This window comes from Oncorhynchus gorbuscha, linkage group LG14 (assembly GCF_021184085.1).
Source record: "Oncorhynchus gorbuscha isolate QuinsamMale2020 ecotype Even-year linkage group LG14, OgorEven_v1.0, whole genome shotgun sequence".
NCBI lineage: Eukaryota > Metazoa > Chordata > Actinopteri > Salmoniformes > Salmonidae > Oncorhynchus > Oncorhynchus gorbuscha.
This window is the reverse complement of record NC_060186.1, coordinates 39,876,444-39,896,688: the sequence shown is the minus strand read 5'-3', so window position 1 is coordinate 39,896,688 and position 20,245 is coordinate 39,876,444. Positions and strand designations below refer to the sequence as shown.

The following is a 20,245-nucleotide window of genomic DNA, read 5'->3' as shown; positions in this document are numbered from 1 at the left end:
TTCTGCTTTTTGAAGATTTGAATAGAGAAGCCTTATAATGTGTATTGTTTCTCTCTTATGGATATATACTGTATGATGATTGACCTTTTCTCCCTTTGCTACCATTCTCTCTTTAGGGATACCGATACTGGGGTGGTGTGGGTGTGCCCCAGAGCTGTGAATCAGCACTGACGCATTACAGACTGGTGGCCAATCATGGTAAGAAGCCATCTGCTGCCAACCAATTGAACACTTTCACCATCTCAGAAGACAGTTTGTCAGTGTTTTGACTGGAGAACACCTAAATCTGAACAGACCTAAACGAGCATGTGCAGTAGAGTTTGAAAAGTAGATGTTCTTGTTGCGAAGTGTCTATTGCATATTTGTAGGTGCTGACCTTTTCATAGAAAAATCCCCAGATTCTCCGCAAACTGATAAAACAAAAGCAAAGGCTGCAACTCAACTGTGTTCAAAAAAATACATTTTATTCACAGAGCAATTTATGGCAGAAACATTGTCTTTCTGTCACCCACTCTCCAGTGGCCAGTGACGTGTCCCTGACGGGAGGCAGTGCGGTGCAGAGGGTACGTCTGCTGGACGAGGTGGAGAACCCAGGCTCTACCAGCGGCATGCTGGAGGAAGACCTGATCCAGTACTACCAGTTCCTGGCTGAGAAGGGAGATGTCCAGGCCCAGGTTAGGGTTCAGATGGGGCACACTGTTCTTAGTGATCTTCTTTGAATAGGAAATCTTTGCGATGGAAAAAAGCAATCAGTGTAAACGTGAAGCACTAAAACTATGTTGAAAGTATGTAGAAAAGATAAAAACCTTTACGTATTTGTTTCATAATGTAATCTTTGAGAACTAACAATCATCAAAGTTAAAGCTAGACAGTCAGGGAAAGTGGAAAATTCCATAAATGATTAATTTGGGCCATTATACCAATTATACACTTCCTCGCACTTGCAGGTGTTAAAGGAAGTAATCAAATCACTTTCTGAGTCTATTCGTTTTCAAGTTTCTCTGGCGCTTGCACGCACTGGCTTGCACGGCTATAGTATGATAATCAGTAAGCGTGTAATGATTGAAAGGGTGGATTCTGGTCAAAAGTAGTGTACTATATAGGGAATGTGGCGCCATTTGGGACTCATTCGTCATGTTTCGTGCCATGACCCGTTGTCCACAACAGGTGGGACTGGGCCAGCTGCATCTGCACGGTGGTCGGGGGGTGGAGCAGAACCACCAGGTAAACTTTCGCTAAACCATTTTCAAATTATTCAAACACTAGCTCTATGTCATGCTCACTCTTGTATTCAATGTGAAGTTGTTGTGTGGAGTTGGTCACAAATGAAATGTTTGTTTGTCGACAGCGGGCGTATGATTACTTCAACCAGGCAGCGAATGCGGGGAACACACACGCCATGGCCTTCCTTGGGAAGGTAAGATTATTACATGATCTTATAGGCCTGTAGCACTGTGTAGAAATAAGTAACGCAAACCTTACTCTGTGGCTGTGTTACTTTCCAGTGGTTTCTCCTCATGCTCCCTTCTTTCCCCTTCTCTTTATTCTATTTTCCTCTCTGTCCCTCGCTCTCTCGCTCACTCTCTCTGTCTCTCGCTCGCTCTCTCTGTCTCTCGCTCGCTCTCTCTGTCACTCGCTCTCTCTGTCATTCGCTCTCTGTCTCTCGCTCGCTTGCTCTGTCTTTCACTCGCTCTCTGTCTCACACTCCCTCTGTCGCTCTCTGTCTCTCGCTCGCTCTCTCTGTCTCTCGCTTGCTCTCTCTGTCACTCGCTCTCTCTGTCTCTCGCTCGCTCTCTCTGTCTCTCGCTCGCTCGCTCTCTCTCTGTCGCTCGCTCGCTCTCTCTCTGTCGCTCGCTCTCTCTCTCGCTCTGTCGCTCTCTGTCTCTTGCTCGCTCTCTCTCGCTCTGTCTCTCGCTTGCTCTCTCTCTCGCTCTGTCTCTCGCTTGCTCTCTCTCTCGCTCTGTCTCTCGCTTGCTCTCTCTTTCGCTCTGTCTCTCGCTCGCTCTGTCGCTCTCTGTCTCTCGCTCGCTCTCTCTGTCTCTCGCTCGCTCGCTCTCTCTGTCTCTCGCTCGCTCGCTCTCTCTGTCTCTCGCTTGCTCTCTGTCTCTTGCTCTGTCTCTCGCTCGCTCTGTCGCTCACTTTCTGTCTCTCGCTCACTCTCTGTCTCTCGCTCGCTTTCTGTCTCTCGCTCGCTGTCTTTCGCTCGCTTTCTGTCTCTCGCTTGCTCGCTGTCTTTCGCTCGCTCTCGGTCTCTCGCTCGCTCGCTCTCTGTCTCTCGCTCACTCTCGGTCTCTCTCTCTGTCAGATGTACTCGGATGGCAGTGAGTACTTGTCTCAGAACAATGAGACGGCACTGCAGTACTTCAAGAAGGCCTCTGACCTGGTGAGTGTCCAAATCTTAGAAATAGAATCACTAGTGTGGACATCATATTTCTATGGTCCAACCATGGATTCTTATACATCCATAATGATATCTGTATAAATATGTTTTCTTAATATGTCCTTTTATCAAACTATTCACTTCTTTGGGTATCTTATACATAGGCCGCAGTGCCTGTACATATGCCTGTAAGAATTACCAATAAAAGTGTGTTCATAGTGGTCAAAAACTGCTGGTTCAGAAACATTCCTATACATCGCTTTTCAATGACCACATGGTTTTTCAGGATTGATCAGTTACAGTTGAATTTGGAAGTTTACATACACTTTAGCCAAATACATTTAAACTCAGTTTTTCACAATTCCTGACATTTAATCCAAGTAAACATTCCCTGTTTTAGGTCAGTTAACTTCTCTAGGGTAGGGGGCAGCATTGGGAATTTTGGATGAAAAGCGTGCCCAAATTAAACTGCTTGCTACTCAGCCATAAAATCTAGAATATGCATATTTGAATAGAAAACACTCTGAAGTTTCTAAAACTGTTTGAATGATGTCTGTGAGTATAACAGAACTCATATGGCAGGCAAAAACCTGAGAAAAAATCCAACCAGGAAGTGGGAAATCTGAGGTTTGTAGTTTTTTGACTCTTGCCCTATCAAATACACAATGTCTATGGGGTCATGTTGCACTTCATAAGGCTTCCACTAGATGCCAACAGTCTTTAGAATGTTGTTTGAGGCTTCTATTGTGAAGTGGGGCAGAATGAGAGGGGAATGAGTCAGAGGTCTGCCAGCAGCCATGCTATTTCTGACTTCTGTTCACTCCAACATGGCGGATATCAATCTGGCTTGATTTGGCGTCTGAGTACTCAGATTATTGCATGGTTTGCATTTTCCGTAAAGTTTTTTTGAAATCTGACACAGCGGTTGCATTAAGGAGAAGCATATCTTTAATTCTGTGAATAACACTGTAAATAACACTTGTATCATTTATCAATGTTTATTATGAGTATTTCTGTAAATTGATGTGGCTCTCTGCAAAATCACCGCATGTTTTGGAACTACTGAACATAACGCGCCAATGTAAACTCAGAATTCTGGATATAAATATGAACTCTACCAAACATAACATACATGTATTGTGTAACATGAAGTCCTATGAGTGTCATTTGATGAAGATCATTTAAGGTTAGTGATTCATTTTTATCTAGATTTCTGCTTTTTGTGACTCCTCTCTTTGGCTGTGTTTTTCTGTGACTTGGCTCTGACCTAACATAATCGTTTGGTTTGCTTTCGTCGTAAAGCCTTTTTGAAATCGGACACTGTGGCTGGATTTACAATAAGCGTATCTTTAAAATGGTGTAAAATACATGTATGTTTGAGGAATTTTAATTATGGGATTTCTGTTGTTTTGAATTTGGCGCCCTGCAGTTTCACTGGCTGTTGACAGGTGGGACGCTATCATCCCACGTACCTTAGAGAGGTTAAGATCACCACTTTATTTTAAGAATGTGAAATATCAGAATAATAGTAGAGAGAATTATTTATTTCAGCTTTTATATATTTCATCACATTCCCAGTGGGTCAGAAATTTACATACACTCAATTAGTATTTAGTAACATTGCCATTAACTTGGGTCAAATGTTTTTGGTAGCCTTCCACAAGCTTCCCAGAATAACTTGGGTGAATTTTGACCCATTCCTCCTTACAGAGCTGGTATAACTGAGTCAGGTTTGTAGGCTTCCTTGCTTACACACGCTTTTTCAGTTTTGCCCACACATTTTCTATAGGATTGAGGTCAGGGCTTTGTGATGGCCACTCCAATACCTTGACTTTGTTGTCCTTAAGCCTTTTTGTCACAACTTTGGAAGTTTGCTTGGGGTCATTGTCCATTTGGAAGACCCATTTGCGACCAAGCTGATGTCTTGAGATGTTGCTTCAATATAGCCACATAATTGTCCTCCCTCATGAAGCCATCTATTTTGTGAAGTGCACCAGTCCCTCCTGCAGCAAAGCACCCCCACAACATGATGATGCCACACCCGTGCTTCACAGTTGGTATGGTGTTCTTTGGCTTACAAGCCTTCCCCCTTTTCCCCCAAATATTACAATGTTCATTATGGCCAAACAGTTCTATTTTTGTTTCATCAGACAAGAGGACATTTCTCCAAAAAGTATGATCTATCTACTATGGATATAGATACTTTTGTACCTGTTTCCTCCAGCATGTTCACAAGTTCCTTTGCTGCTGTTCTGGGATTGATTTGCACTTTTCGCACCAAAGTACATTCATCTCTAGGAGACAGAACGCGTCTCCTTCCTGAGCAGTATGACGGCTGCGTGGTCCCATGATGTTTATACTTGCATACTATTGCCTGTACAGATGAACGTGGTACCTTCAAGCGTTTGGAATTTGCTCCCAAGGATGAACCCGACTTGTGGAGGTCAACAATTTCTGTTCTGAGGTCTTGGCTGATTTCTTTTGATTTTCCCATGATGTCAAGCAAAGACGCACTGAGTTTGAAGGTAGACCTTGAAATACATCTACAGGTAGACCTGCAATTGACTCAAATTATGTCAATTAGCCTATCAGATGCTTCTAAAGCCATGACATCCTTTTCTGGAATTTTCCAAGCTGTTTAACGGCACAGTCAAGTTAGTGTATGTAAAACAGTGAATTATAAGTGAAATAATCTGTCTGTAAACAATACTTGGAAAAATGACTTGCGTCATGCACAAAGTAGATTTCCTAACCAACTTGCCAAAACTATAGTTTGTTAACAAGAAATTTGTGGAGTGGTTGAAAAACAAGTTTTAATGACTCCAACCTAATGTTGTATATATTATTAGTCAAATTAACCGGTATAGATGTGGTTTTCAAGAGTGTCTCTCTTTTTGGTGTCCTTTCCAACTGTTCTTGTCCCCTAGGGTAACCCTGTTGGGCAGAGTGGACTGGGCATGGCGTACCTGTATGGGAGGGGCGTTCCAGTGGTAAGTGACTGCAAGTGTCCACCATCACCCAGTGCCACCTGGCACCTACACTACAAGAGCTTGGCAGGTAGCCTGGCGGGTAGGAGTGTTTCGGGTGCTGGAAAATCCTAGAGCTGACAAGGTAAAAATCTGTTGCTCTGCTCCAGAGCAAGGCAGTTAACCCACTGTTCCCCAGGCACCAATGACGTGGATGTTTATTAAGGCAGCCCCCCGCACCTCTCTGATTCAAAGGGGTTGAGTTAAATGCGGAAGGCACATTTCAGTTGAATGCATTCAGTCGTACAACCGACTACTTAACCCGCTTTCCCAAAACATATTTAGTTGAGATAAAGATATGGCACATGCAATACGGTTTAGCTGCATGCCTGTATGATTCAAACTGTAGTTACATTCCAAAGGTGAGCTTTTGTAGAGATTGGCATAGGCAATTGAATCCAGCAGCTGTGTAGACTGTCTGTATTTTCTGTATGATTTCCACAATAGTTATGTTTTGTGTGTGTGTCCTACAGAATTACGAGTTGGCGCTGAAATACTTCCAGAAGGCAGCAGAGCAGGGCTGGGTCGACGGACAGCTTCAGCTGGGCACAATGTACTACAGTGAGTGTGTGCGCATGCATTGTGGGCCTGTGTGTGTAGAGACCTCCTGTTTTTTCTGTTGGTTAGTGTAAAACAGACTTGTCCCTTTGGTTTCCTGGGGAATAGTGCAATAAAAAGTTAGTTGCCCACCAAAATTCTGCTCCCAAATCTGCAATCTCAACCATTCTTTTTTCTCTTGTACACCACCTCTCCCTCTCCTTCTCTGTGTTGGGGATCTCTCTCACTCACTTTTGTCTCTCCATTCCTCTTCCGCCCCAGATGGGATCGGGGTGAAGCGTGACTACAAGCAGGCCCTCAAGTTCTTCAATCTGGCCTCGCAGGCGGGCCACATCCTGGCCTTCTACAACCTGGCCCAGATGCATGCCACGGGCACCGGCGTTATGCGCTCCTGCCACACCGCCGTGGAGGTGAGCTAGTTAGCCATTAGCTAGCGGATGTACATAATTGGCTAGCTACAGCATGATCTATTAATTAGTCATTAGCTATAGCTGCTGTATTGAATTGGCTAAAGCTATAGCATTAGCCATCAACTAGCCGTTAACTAGCCGCTATGGAATTGTATAGCTATAGGATTAGCCGTTAGCTAGCTATTAGCTAGTTCTGTATCCCAGCACGTCACAGTTCATTAGCCTTTAATAACACACCACTGCCAAACTAGCCACCTGGGAGCTAGCCTCTATACATTATTTTCCATTAGCCAGCAATTAGCTTTCTGTTAGCTGTGCATTAAACCATCAATAAACCATCCGTTAGCCTGAGATTAACCTTCATCCGTTAGATCTATGCATCTATGGCCATCCGTTTAGCCATTTAGTAGCGTGTTAATTGCCATCCATTAAATGCCATGCAGCCATGTATTAGCTAAGCATTTAGCCATTTGCTACTGACTGTCAGTCATTGTTTGCCAATTCATACTTATCCATACCTTAGCCATTGATCCACAACTGGGGTCAGATATATTTTTATCCTCCCAATGGTTAAATTTAAAATCAGGGGTTGTGAAATCTGATCCAAAGCCTGTTGGTAGGGGTGACTTCTACCTCAAATTCTCTGAACAGACCCTTTTGTTCATGTTTCTGTGTATATCTGTCTGTGTCTTATTGCGTGTGTGTGTGTCTGTGAGCAGCTCTTCAAGAATGTGTGTGAGCGTGGCCGCTGGTCAGAGAGGCTTATGGCAGCCTACCGCAGCTTCAAGGACGGCGACATGGATGGGTCGCTGGTGCAGTACCTACTGCTGGCCGAGCAGGGCTATGAAGTGGCCCAGAGCAATGTAGCCTTCATCCTGGACCAGAGTAAGAACACATAAACAGTGCGCATAAAGTTGAAGTCGCAAGTTTACATACACTTAGGTTGGAGTCAGTAAAACAAATGTTCAACCACTCCACAAATGTATTGTTAACGAACTATAGTTTTGGCAAGTCGGTTAGGACATCTACTTTGTGCATGACGCAAGTCATTTTTCCAAGTATTGTTTACAGACAGATTATTTCACTTATAATTCACTGTATCACAATTCCAGTGGGTCGTTTACATACACTAAGTTGACTGTGCCTTTAAACAGCTTGGAAAATTCCAGAAAATTATGTCATGGCTTTAGAAGCTTCTGGTGGCTAATTTATATAATTTGAGTCAATTGGAGGTGTACCTGTGGATGTATTTCAAGGCCTACCTTCAAACTCAGTGCGTCTTTGCTTGACATCATGGGAAAATCAAAAGAAATCAGCCAAGACCTCAGAACAAAAATTGTAGACCTTCACAAGTCTGGTTCATCCTTGGGAGCAATTTCCAAATGCCTGACGGTAAAACGTTCATCTGTACAAATAATAATACGCAAGTATAAACACCATGGGACCACGCAGCCGTCACACTACTCAGGAAGGAGACGCGTTCTGTCTTCTGGAGATGAATGTACTTTGGTGCGAATAAGTGCAAATCAATCCCAGAACAACAGCAAAGGACCTTGTGAAGATGCTGGAGGAAACAGGTACAAAAGTATCTATATCCACAGTAAATATATCGACACAGCCTGAAAGGCCGCTCAGCAAGGAAGAAGCCACTGCTCCAAAACCGCCAAAAAAAGCCAGACTACAGTTTGCAACTGCACATGGGGACATTTCACGTTCTTAAAATAAAGTGGTGATCCTAACTGACCTAAGACAGGGAATTTTAACTAGGATTAAATGTCAGGATTTGTGGAAATCTGAGTTTAAATGTATTTGGATAGGGTGTATGTAAACTTCCGACTTCAACTGAATATAAACTCATCAAAAAAAGAAACGTCCTCTCACTGTCAACTGCGCTTATTTTCATCAAACCTAACATGTGTAAATATTTGTATGAACATAACAAGATTCAACAACTGAGACATAAACTGAACAAGTTCCACAGACACGTGGCTAACAGAAATGGAATAATGTGTCCCTGAACAAAGGGGGGGTCAAATCAAAAGTAACAGTCAGTATCTGGTGTGGCCACCAGCTGGATTAAGTACAGCAGTGCATCTCCTCCTCATGGACTGTACCAGATTTTCCAGTTCTTGCTGTGAGATGTTATCCCACTCTTCCACCAAGGTACCTGCAAGATCCTGGACATTTCTGGGGGGAATGGCCCTAGCCCTCACCCTCCGATCCAACAGGTCCCAGATGTACACAATGGGATTGAGATCCGGGCTCTTCGCTGGCCATGGCAGAACACTGACATTCCTGTCTTGCAGGAAATCACCCACAGAACGAGCAGTATGGCTGGTGGCATTGTCATGCTGGAGGGTCATGTCAGGATGAGCCTGCAGGAAGGGTACCACATAAAGGAGGAGAATGTCTTCCCTGTAACGCACAGCGTTGACATTGCCTGCAATGACAACAAGCTCAGTCTGATGATGCTGTGACACACCGCCCCAGACCATGACGGACCCTCCACCTCCAAATCGATCCCGCTCCAGAGTACAGGCCTTGGTGTAACGACGATAAACGCAAATCCGACCACCACCCCTGGTGAGACAAAACCGTGATTTGTCAGTGAAGAGCACTTTTTGCCAGTCCTGTCTGGTCCAGCGACTGTGGGTTTGTGCCCATGGGCAACGTTGTTGCCTGCCTTACAACAGCACTGATGGAGGGATTGTGCTTCCCTGGTGTAACTCGGGCAGTTGTTGTTGCCATCCTGTACCTGTCCCGTAGGTGTGCTGTTCGGATGTACCAATCCTGTGCAGGTGTTGTTACACGTGGTCTGTCACTGTGAAGACAATCAGCTGTCCATCCTGTCTCCCTGTAGCGCTGTCTTAGGCGTCTCACAGTACAGACATTGCAATTTCTTGCCCTGACCACATCTGCAGTCCTCATGCCGCCTTGCAACATGCCTAAGGCACGTTCATGCAGATGAGCAGGGACCCTGGGAATTTTTGTTTTGGTGTTTTTTAGAGTCAGTAGAAAGGCCTCTTTCGTGTCCTAAGTTTTCATAACTGTGATTTTTATTGCCTACAGTCTATATATAAGCTGTTAGGGTCAAAACGACCGTTCCACAGGTGCATGTTCATTAATTGTTTACAGTTCATTGAACAAGCATGGGAAACTGTGTTTAAACCCTTTACAATGAAGATCTGTGAAGTTGTTTGGATTTTTATGAATTATCTTTGAAAGACAGGGTCCTGAAAAAGCGTTGTTTATTTTTTTGCTGAGTTTATATTGTCATGGTTATTTCTTTATTATCGAATGAGGAGACAAACAAAGCCAGAGTTATACTTAAACTAAATCTTTATTCACTTTTTAATAAGGAAAGCATATCACACCACACACACAAGTGAATGATGTGAGTGGTCTGCAATAACGATGGCCGGTCGACGAACCACCCTTAGATGATTCGTTGAGAGCCCCCACACAAAGGATACCAAGATATTTTATAGCAAAGATACACCCCCGTAGTCCACATGACAAACAACAGATGTGTGGAATGGGTCACAAGGTTAGGAGTCGTATGAAATAAATTAATAATTCACAGCAGACAGTATCTGCTGTAAAGACTGTTCTCAATGTGTGGAAACTAGGGTCTAGCCCCCAAAGCAAGCTTCCTCTCATAATTATCCATACCCGAGCCATCTCCACCCTGGTCCCTCCCAGTACACAAACACCAACTCATGCTATGGAATGCGTTCTTTAGATTTTATCACCAAAGGCATCGTAAATCCAGCATTAATGACAGCATTAAGCCCCACAGGCCCAACTCAGAAGACCCCGCACAGATGAGTGTTCTATGAACCCTATTCTATTCCATTAAACAACCATTTGATGCAGTAACAGTATTATAACATAATCTTGTAATTTCGCTCTCACATTCCCCCATTTTAAGAATTCTCTCAACTTAAAAGAAAATGACAAGATTTTAAAACATTAATTCACACGTAGAAAACAAATAAGGCATCAACAACTTAACTCAAACATATAGAAAAAAAACTTCCTTGCACTCGTATACCACTATTGTAAATGACCATCCGTAGGTTCATTTAACCTTTAACCTTAACATAAAATGATCGTTGGGAATAATATAAACATTAAAATATCCTTAAGAAATTAAATCCAAGTACATTTTCCATAACTTCGAAAAAAATCATCATGGTGATACTGATCATAATCCCATTGGTCAGCATGGTGGAAATAACAATTTCCATCCCCATAACACCGACTGTAGAAACTAAAATTAGCATATCATGTTGGATAAATCCAGGTAGTGACTCCTGGTTTAAGTAAAATGTATTCTTTGGTGCCTAATGAACATGACCCAAGACAAGCATCATGATTCCACTCCTATAGTCTCTATGTGCCATTAGCACCATACCTTCTATACTTTCTATATTATCATCAAAAATGTAATTTGGTAATGGATAAAAGTCAAATAGATTACAAAAATAAAATAAATTGAACCTTTATTTAACTCAGTTAAGAACAATTTCTTATTTACTATGACGGCCTACCCCGGCCAAACCTGGGCAAATTGTGCCCGGCCCTATGGGACTCCCAATCATGGCCGGATGTGATGCAACCTGGATTCGAACCAGGGACTGCAGTGACGCCTCTTGCTCTCAGATGCAGTGCCTTAGACCGCTGTGCCACTCAGGAGCCCAAGTGGATCAACATTAAGTTGCTCCACTCATATGGTTTTTAACATACCAAACTTACTCAAATCAATTACCGGTAGTACATTTTTTAAAATCATTTAATTTTCCAACCAAAATGTTGAATGACATTGCTCAGTGATTCACATTGGTCCTATTACTCAAAGTTCAAACTCTCAATTTAACACACATTAACATTGGCAGAATGTACATTTAAATTAACATACAGTATAATTATCCTATAATTCTAGTATTAACTTTCTTATCACGATTATAATTACAGATCAGTATCTCAATGCATTCTTAATATAAATTACTATACATTTTGCAGTGTATAGACCTCCTCAATCAACCTGATACCTGATAAACAATTTTGGACAAATCTAAATCAATTATGGGCACAATTGACCAGACCCTTCTTTTCCCGGCACTCAATGTTTTGGTTTCTCTTCATTGTCTTCTTCAGCAGATAGCTCCATAGTTCAAAGTGGATGGCCTATGATAATGTCCCACCTGGGCCGCCACCACCTTTACCACCTATTATGTCTTGTCCATTCGTCAACCAGTATACCAGCAACATAAGGGAAGTTTGGAATAGATCTCTCTTCATGCTCACTCCATGTGGACTCCTGTCACACTCCTGAGAGAAAAGACATTTGATAGCTTCGATTGGATGCTGTACACTGGTTGCTGGTTCAGACAGGGCCGTATCGAACGCCTTTGTTTCTCTTCTTCAGCCGGTTAGAGGGGTTTTTGAGGTTCACACTGCTCTTGGCCGAATGATCCCTGCCATGCATCTAGACACCATCTGTAGTCACTTTCATGATAACCTCGAGAGGACAGATCAGGACAACAGTTTAGTTCAGTTCGTTTCTGATTGAGGAAAGCCAGACAAATGATCACTTTTACCAATTCTTCCTAATACAAATCTCTAAACACAGGTCAGAGAGAATAACAGCGTATTCTGTTTTTTTAAATGAATTAAATTGGCTTATACTTTATACTTCATACTTTCAACTTCATCGCAGAGCCACAGGATCAGGAAATTAGACCTCTAACCCATCGGGAGAAATCCCAACAATCCAGCAGACCCAATTGGTTAAGATTTGTATCGAAACAGAACAGATCAAGCAACACAACAATACACTCCTTCATATATCACTCGATACACTCCTACATATAACTCAATACACGCCTACAGAGGACTGGTCATTCCCCCATTTTGACACATGACTTACAATGTGAGTAATGTGGGGGAAAAACACTATTACTGTACGAAATGTATTAAAAGTACAAATTGAATAAGAATCACTACCCTTATTAATGACTCCATAAATAAAAAAATTGTACCCATACGGTCATAGGGAAATAGACTTCAGACAGCCTACCCTTATTTAAAGGCAACGCCCTCTCCTTCTTCCCATTGGTCCGAATCACAAATATGGATATGAACTATAAACTTAATCAAATGACCTTCAAATCAGTATTACAATTAGCTAAATTCATCATCCAAATGGCTTTCCAGACTGGAAGGTCAGGACAGAGGTCAGAGGTCATACAAATCCTTCAAAGAAGTGTTTATTACTAAATTAGACTAATTAATGAAAAACAGTCAAACATTTCATACATTTCGTATCCCAGATTTACAGTACATTTCCAGTAGATTTCTTATAAATATAATTTACGTGTTTAATTAAATCTTAGAAAATAAAACCGTCCATGTGATACCTCAGCACAAAGCCATGAAAAAAACATTCAACCAAAGGAAATAGTCCACTCCACTCAAACACGTATTAACATCACTAACAAATATGTGCTGCAAACCATATGGTAAAAACAAATAAAAATGCCCAGGCCTTATTTTACGGCCTAATCCGGATACCCTTATACTTTTTTCTTCTTTTTTTTGTTCTTTAAAAAAACAAATTACCCCTTTTTTCTCCCCAATTTCGCGGTATCCAATTGTTTAGTAGCTACTATCTTGTCTCATCGCTACAACTCCCGTACGGGCTCGGGAGAGACGATGGTTGAAAGTCATGCGTCCTCCGATACACAACCCAACCAAGCCGCACTGCTTCTGAACACAGCACCATCCAACCCGGAAGCCAGCCGCACCAATGTGTCGGAGGAAACACTGTGCACCTGGCAACCTTGGTTAGCGCGCACTGTGCCCAGCCCGCCACAGGAGTCGCTGGTGCGCGATGAGACAAGGATTTCCCTACCGGCCAGACCCTCCCTAACCCAGGCCAATTGTGCATCGCCCCACGGACCTCCCGGTCGCAGCCGGTTACGACAGAGCCTGGGCACGAACCCAGAGTCTCTGGTGGCACAGCTGGTGCTGCAGTACAGGGCCCTTAACCACTGCGCCACCCAGGAGGCCCTTATACCCTTAAACCCCCAGCCCTTTTGCTACATATACATACATTTTACGTACACATTTTACATACATGGCACTTTTATATAAAGCAGTCACATAACAATAATACAATACCAAACATAAGCTCTTAAATCCCAACCCTCAGCCACTCTCAGTCCATCCCACCTATCACCATATACCTCAGCTCTTAAATCCCACCCCTCAGCCAGTCTCAGCCCATCCCACCTATCACCATAGACCTCAGCTCTTAAATCCCAACCCTAAGCCACTCTCAGCCCATCCCACCTATCACCATAGACCACCCTCATTCGGTTTCTATGTGCCATATACTTTTCAACTGTGCTGTGATATTTTACAAAATGATTAAACCTTTTTAATCGTATATTATCCACAAATTGCAAGCTAGTCCATAAACCATATGCCGTGGAATTGGTACTTCAAAAATCTCCCATTTATTTTGCAACCTGTATGGCGCAGCTGTTATTTTTGTCCTTAGATGAAACTGGTATATTTTCCTGTTTATGCCAGTTCCTTTCATCCAGTTTGTATCTTTAATATATGGCAGGCAAACAAGTTCCCTACCTTCTCCCTTTTCCACTTGCCTCCTCCATTTGTGTGGTAGTGCTGTAATCAGTTGGTTGTACATTTGGATTGAGCAGATATTCCCATATATGTATATGTGACATAACTCCTCCGTTTATATTCACTGAGTTTAACCATAACATTTTTTGTAATATTTGTTCAATCTTTTCTGGAGGATAAAACTGAAATTGTAACCATCTTTGTATGGCTTCTTTAAGAAAGGGCGATACTTTAAACAACATTTCATTTTCAATTAGTCGGAATGAGAAGTTGTAAACCATATCAAGGTAAAAAGGCCAATTTTGAACATGCTAATAATGGATGCTAACAATGAACATGCTAATAATGGATGCTAACAATGAACATGCTAATAATGGATCTTTGAGTACATCAAAATGTTATGATATACCTCTACTGGTATACCGTCAAGCCATGGTGTTTTTGCAGACTGAAAATATTTTATTGGCTCAAAAAGTTACTCTTCTGTAAATTGGCCTTCACGTAGGTATTTCTATAAATGTGTTAATGTTATATTATTATTATTATTATTATTATTATTATTATTATGAAAGAAATCCTTACAGTTAACATGTTCAGTGGAAATGGAGAAGACTGAAAAGAAAACATATGCTTAAAATATTTTGCTACCTCTTTCAAAAATTATTTGGTGAATCATGGATACCTCCATTTGTAACGAGTTTCTGTAAATTATTTTTGGTATAATTTCTATGTTGAAGATTCAAGAAAATGTTATGTATTTTTCACAATTTTCCAACCAATTCGCATTATTTTTGTAATACTTTGCACTTGATCGTTCTTGAATAAGTAACTCAACTTCCTTTTGATTTTCCTCTAATATATTTTGTGCTTCTATAGTACAGTTTCCATTACCAAATCAAATCAAATTGTATTTGTCACATACACATGGTTAGCAGATGTTAATGCGAGTGTAGCGAAATGCTTGTGCTTCTAGTTCCGACAATGCAGTAATAACCAACAAGTAATCTAGCTAACAATTCCAAAACTACTACCTTATAGACACAAGTGTAAGGGGATAAAGAATATGTACATAATATGTACATAAAGATGTATGAATGAGTGATGGTACAGAGCAGCATAGGCAAGATACAGTAGATGGTATTGAGTACAGTATATACATATGAGATGAGTATGTAAACAAAGTGGCATAGTTAAAGTGGCTAGTGATACATATATTACATAAAGATGCAGTAGATGATATAGAGTACAGTATATACGTATACATATGAGATGAATAATGTAGGGTATCTAAACATTATATTAGGTAGCATTGTTAAAGTGGCTAGTGACATATTTTACATAATTTCTCATCAATTCCCATTATTAACCTCTTGATTCTTGCCATCCCGAATCCGGGATCGTGAATACAGCCTCAAGCTCATTACAATAACGCAACGTTAACTATTCATGAAAATCGCAAATGAAATGAAATAAATAACTATTCATGAAAATCTCAGATTTTCAAAAATGAAATGAAATAAATATTTGCTAGCATTTTCTCAAGCATTCAGCATGCAACGTTTTCACAAAAACAAGAAAAGCATTCAAATAAAATAATTTACCTTTGAAGAACAATGTTTTCAATGAGGAGACTAAGATCAAATCAGTTTTTCAGATTTTCAAAATATGCTTTTCAACCATAGCAAAACAAGCATTTGTGTAAGATTATTGTAGCATTTAGCGTAGCATTTAGCATAGCATTTAGCCTAGCATTCAGCATGCAACGTTTTCACAAAAACAAGAAAAGCATTCAAATAAAATAATTTACCTTTGAAGAACTTCAGATGTTTTCAATGAGGAGAATCTCAGTTAGATAGCAAATGTTCAGTTTTTACAAAAATATTATTTGTGTAGACAAATCCCTCCGTTTTCTTCATCACGTTTGGGTAAAAAAAAGAAGAAAATTAAGTCATTAAAACGCAAACTTTTTTCCAAATTAACATAATATCGACAGAAACATGGCAAACGATGTTTAGAATCAATCCTCAAGGTGTTTTTCACATATCTATCGATGATAAATCCTTCGTGGCAGTTGACTTTCTCCTCTGAAGAAATTGAACACGCATGGACCTGGGGATTACGCAATAATTTTGAAGCAGGACACCGGGCGGACACCTGGTAAATGTAGTCTCTTATGGTCAATCTTCCAATGATATGCCTACAAATACGTCACAATGCTGCAGACACCTTGGGGAAACGACAGAAAGGGCAGGCTCATTCCTGGCGCATTCACAGCCATATAAGGAGACATTGGAACACAGCGCCTTCAGAATCTGGGGCATTTCCTGTATGAAACTTCATCTTGGTTTCGCCTGTAGCATTAGTTCTGGGGCACTCACAGATAATATATTTGCCGTTTTGGAAACGTCAAGAGTTTTTTCTTTCCAAAGCTATCAATTACATGCATAGTCGCGCATCTTTTCGTGACAAAATATCTTCTTTAAAACGGGAACGTTTTTTTATCCCAAAATTAAAAGAGCGCCCCCTATCTCGAAGAAGTTAAAGTGGCTGGAGTTGAGTCAGTGTGTTGGCAGCAGCCACTCAATGTTAGTGGTGGCTGTTTAACAGTCTGATGGCCTTGAGATATAAGCTGTTTTTCAGTCTCTCGGTCCCAGCTTTGATGCACCTGAACTGACCTCACCTTCTGGATGATAGCGGGGTGAACAGGCAGTGGCTCGGGTGGTTGTTGTCCTTGATGATCTTTATGGCCTTCCTGTGACATCGGGTGGTGTAGGTGTCCTGGAGGGCAGGTAGTTTGCCACCGGTGATGCGTTGTGCAGACCTCACTACCCTCTGGAGAGCCTTACGGTTGTGGGCGGAGCAGTTGCCGTACCAGGCGGTGATACAGCCCGACAGGATGCTCTCGATTGTGCATCTGTAGAAGTTTGTGAGTGCTTTTGGCGACAAGCCAAATTTCTTCATCCTCCTGAGGTTGAAGAGGCGCTGCTGCGCCTTCTTCATGATGCTGTCTGTGTGGGTGGACCAATTCAGTTTGTCTGTGATGTGTACGCCGAGGAACTTAAAACTTACTACCCTCTCCACTACTGTTCCATCGATGTGGATAGGGGGGTGTTCCCTCTGCTGTTTCCTGAAGTCCACAATCATCTCCTTAGTTTTGTTGACGTTGAGTGTGAGGTTATTTTCCTGACACCACACTCCGAGGGCCCTCACCTCCTCCCTGTAGGCAGTCTCGTTGTTGTTGGTAATCAAGCCTACCACCGTTGTGTCATCCACGCAAACTTGATGATTGAGTTGGAGGCGTGCGTGGCCACGCAGTCGTGGGTGAACAGGGAGTACAGGAGAGGGCTCAGACCGCACCCTTGTGGGTCCCCAGTGTTGAGGATCAGCGGGGTGGAGATGTTGTTGCCTACCCTCACCACCTGGGGGAGGCCCATCAGGAAGGAAGTCCAGTACCCAGTTGCACAGGGCGGGGTCGAGACCCAGGGTCTCGAGCTTGATGACGAGCTTGGAGGGCACTATGGTGTTGAATGGTGAATGGTTGAATGGTGTTGAATGCCGAGCTGTAGTCGATGAACAGCATTCTCACATAGGTATTCCTCTTGTCCAGATGGGTTAGGGCAGTGTGCAGTGTGGTTGAGATTGCATCGTCTGTGGACCTATTTGGGCGGGTGTCTAGGGTGTCAGGTAGGGTGGAGGTGATATGGTCCTTGACTAGTCTCTCAAAGCACTTCATGATGACGGAAGTGAGTAATACGGTGCGGTAGTCGTTTAGCTCAGTTACCTTAGCTTTCTTGGGAACAGGAACAATGGTTGCCCTCTTGAAGCATGTGGGAACAACAGACTGGGATAGGGATTGATTGAATATGTGCGTAAACACACCAGCCAGCTGGTCTGCGCATGCTCTGAGGGCGCGGCTGGGGATGCCGTCTGGGCCTGCAGCCTTGCGAGGGTTGACACGTTTAAATGTTTTCCTCATGTCGGCTGCAGTGAAGGAGAGTCCGCATGTTTTGGTTGCTGGCCGTGTCCGTGGCACTGTATTGTCCTCAAAGCGGGCAAAAAAGTTATTTAGTCTGCCTGGGAGCAAGACATCCTGGTCCATGACGGGGCTGGATTTCTTTTTGTAATCCGTGATTGACTGTAGACCCTGCCACATACCTCTTGTGTCTGAGCCGTTGAATTGAGATTCTACTTTGTGTCTATACTGACGCTTAGCTTGTTTGATTGCCTTGCGGAGGGAATAGCTACACTGTTTGTATTCGGTCATGTTTCCGGTCACCATGCCCTGATTAAAAGCAGTGGTTTGCGCTTTCAGTTTCACTCGAATGCTGCCATCAATCCACGGTTTCTGGTTTGGGAATGTTTTAATCGTTGCTATGGGAACGACATCTTCAACGCACGTTCTAATGAACTCACTCACCGAATCAGCGTATTCGTCAATGTTGTTTGATGCAATAGGAAACATATCCCCGTCCACGTGATGGAAGCAGTCTTGGAGTGTGGAATCAGCTTGGTCGGACCAGCGTTGAACAGACCTCAGTGCGGGAGCTTCTTGTTTTAGTTTCTGTCTGTAGGCAGGGATCAACAAAATTGAGTCGTGGTCAGCTTTTCCAGAAGGAGAGCGGTGCAGAATAATAGTGAAGACATTACAACTATGAAATAGCACACATGGAATCAGTTAAGAACAAATTCTTATTTACAAGGACAGCCTACTCCTTCCTCCTCATCGGGGGAAATGAACCCCGGTCTCCCGCGTTTCCGCACACATGGGGATTCTTTAGCTAAATAGCCCAGTACTGTAGCCTACTCCCGAGTGTCACGTTGTACAGTGCCATATTTTCCATTCCATCTAACGGAAACCCAGAGGGTTTTTTGTTTTTCATGGAATGGAAACACCATAATATTAATAAAATGAATTAAGCAACATTTCTTAAAATCAGTCCCATATACTATGTTCTTACAAAAAAAGGTTTTAAATTCTCTAGTACAGCCACTATTGAATGCTATCAAATGCTTCTCAAAGATGCCCTCTGGTTGTCAAATTAGCACTAACTAGCATCAGTGGTACCAGTGGTTCATACTTAAATAACGTGTCATAGAATTTGATGCAACTATTTAAGGATGAACCACTGTAAACCTTCACCCATATCTAGGTCTGTTGTCACTAAGGTCATCAGACCATCTCCCTGACTCATGACGCACCTTTAAGTCCTAAGGCAAACCCTTGGCCGACATTTGACGATGGCCAGAGGGAAATATGGGCAGTCCCATGATAACATGAATATCTATGAGGATGCTTAAGAAAACTAACCAAATAACATGGAAAACAGTCCGATTTTTTTTAAAGTATCAATAATAGATAATATTAATAGAAATAATAACAGCACAATATTATAAATGCATGCTCATATTTAGAAAGTCCTAGCAAGACTATAAGCATGTCAGCCCATCCTGCTCAGTTCATTGGATTCAATTGTTTGAACATTTTTGTAAGAAAATGAAGACAAAACAACGTAAATATATCGCAAGACCAGACTTTAAAAAAAAATGTCCATTACATGCAAGACATATTTAATGTAGTCCTCATTATATCCTGTTATATTCCGACAAAAAAAAGGAACATCGATTCTAACGGCCGTTAATGACTCCAAGTAAAAATTTGTCTTAGGCATCACATTATATTCTGTTGTATCGTGCCATGGCTGTGCCAGAGCTGAGTGCAAGCCAAACCCGGGCACTCCTTTATGGGAAGGCATACCCAAGTTCAACTCACAATCGACTCCGACACAGGCACGGCACGGCAGCCAAGAACACATGCAGTACTGACAATCCAGAGCGAGTAAACCTGTAAAACCAACCCTCTCCCCACTCTACACATTTTGTTTTTTATTCCAGGTTCGTTGCTCTAAAGCCATTTATTGTAGTAGTTCTACCGTTAAGTTTAATCACATTATCCCAGTGTTAACCAGCCCACCACACACTAGAGACAACAACCCTGTTGACAATACCTAATCCATCCATTTGCCGGTGTGTATCGGAAGAATAATCGTCCTTTACATTTTTTATATTGAGTTTTATTTTGTACATGTAAACGCGTAATAACACCAATTATTTTAGGATCGTATAGGCATATTCCAATAGAGAACCTAGGCAGCACTATATAACAGCTTTTAAGCCACAATATACCCAACCTCTACAATTAGGCCATATCATATTAAACC

General features: G+C 42.1%; 1 protein-coding gene across 1 annotated transcript in view; it reads left to right on the top strand.

The window, feature by feature from the left end:
* LOC123994929 (protein sel-1 homolog 1-like) overlaps positions 1 to 20,245 on the top strand; it is a 63,769-nt gene that overhangs the window by 29,550 nt on the left and 13,974 nt on the right. The window contains exons 9-17 of the mRNA XM_046298050.1: positions 117 to 198; positions 520 to 674; positions 1,168 to 1,224; positions 1,349 to 1,417; positions 2,306 to 2,383; positions 5,308 to 5,370; positions 5,880 to 5,967; positions 6,226 to 6,374; positions 7,094 to 7,259. Coding sequence (XP_046154006.1) covers positions 117 to 198; positions 520 to 674; positions 1,168 to 1,224; positions 1,349 to 1,417; positions 2,306 to 2,383; positions 5,308 to 5,370; positions 5,880 to 5,967; positions 6,226 to 6,374; positions 7,094 to 7,259 — 907 coding nt within the window. The remainder of the gene's footprint in view (positions 1 to 116; positions 199 to 519; positions 675 to 1,167; positions 1,225 to 1,348; positions 1,418 to 2,305; positions 2,384 to 5,307; positions 5,371 to 5,879; positions 5,968 to 6,225; positions 6,375 to 7,093; positions 7,260 to 20,245) is intronic.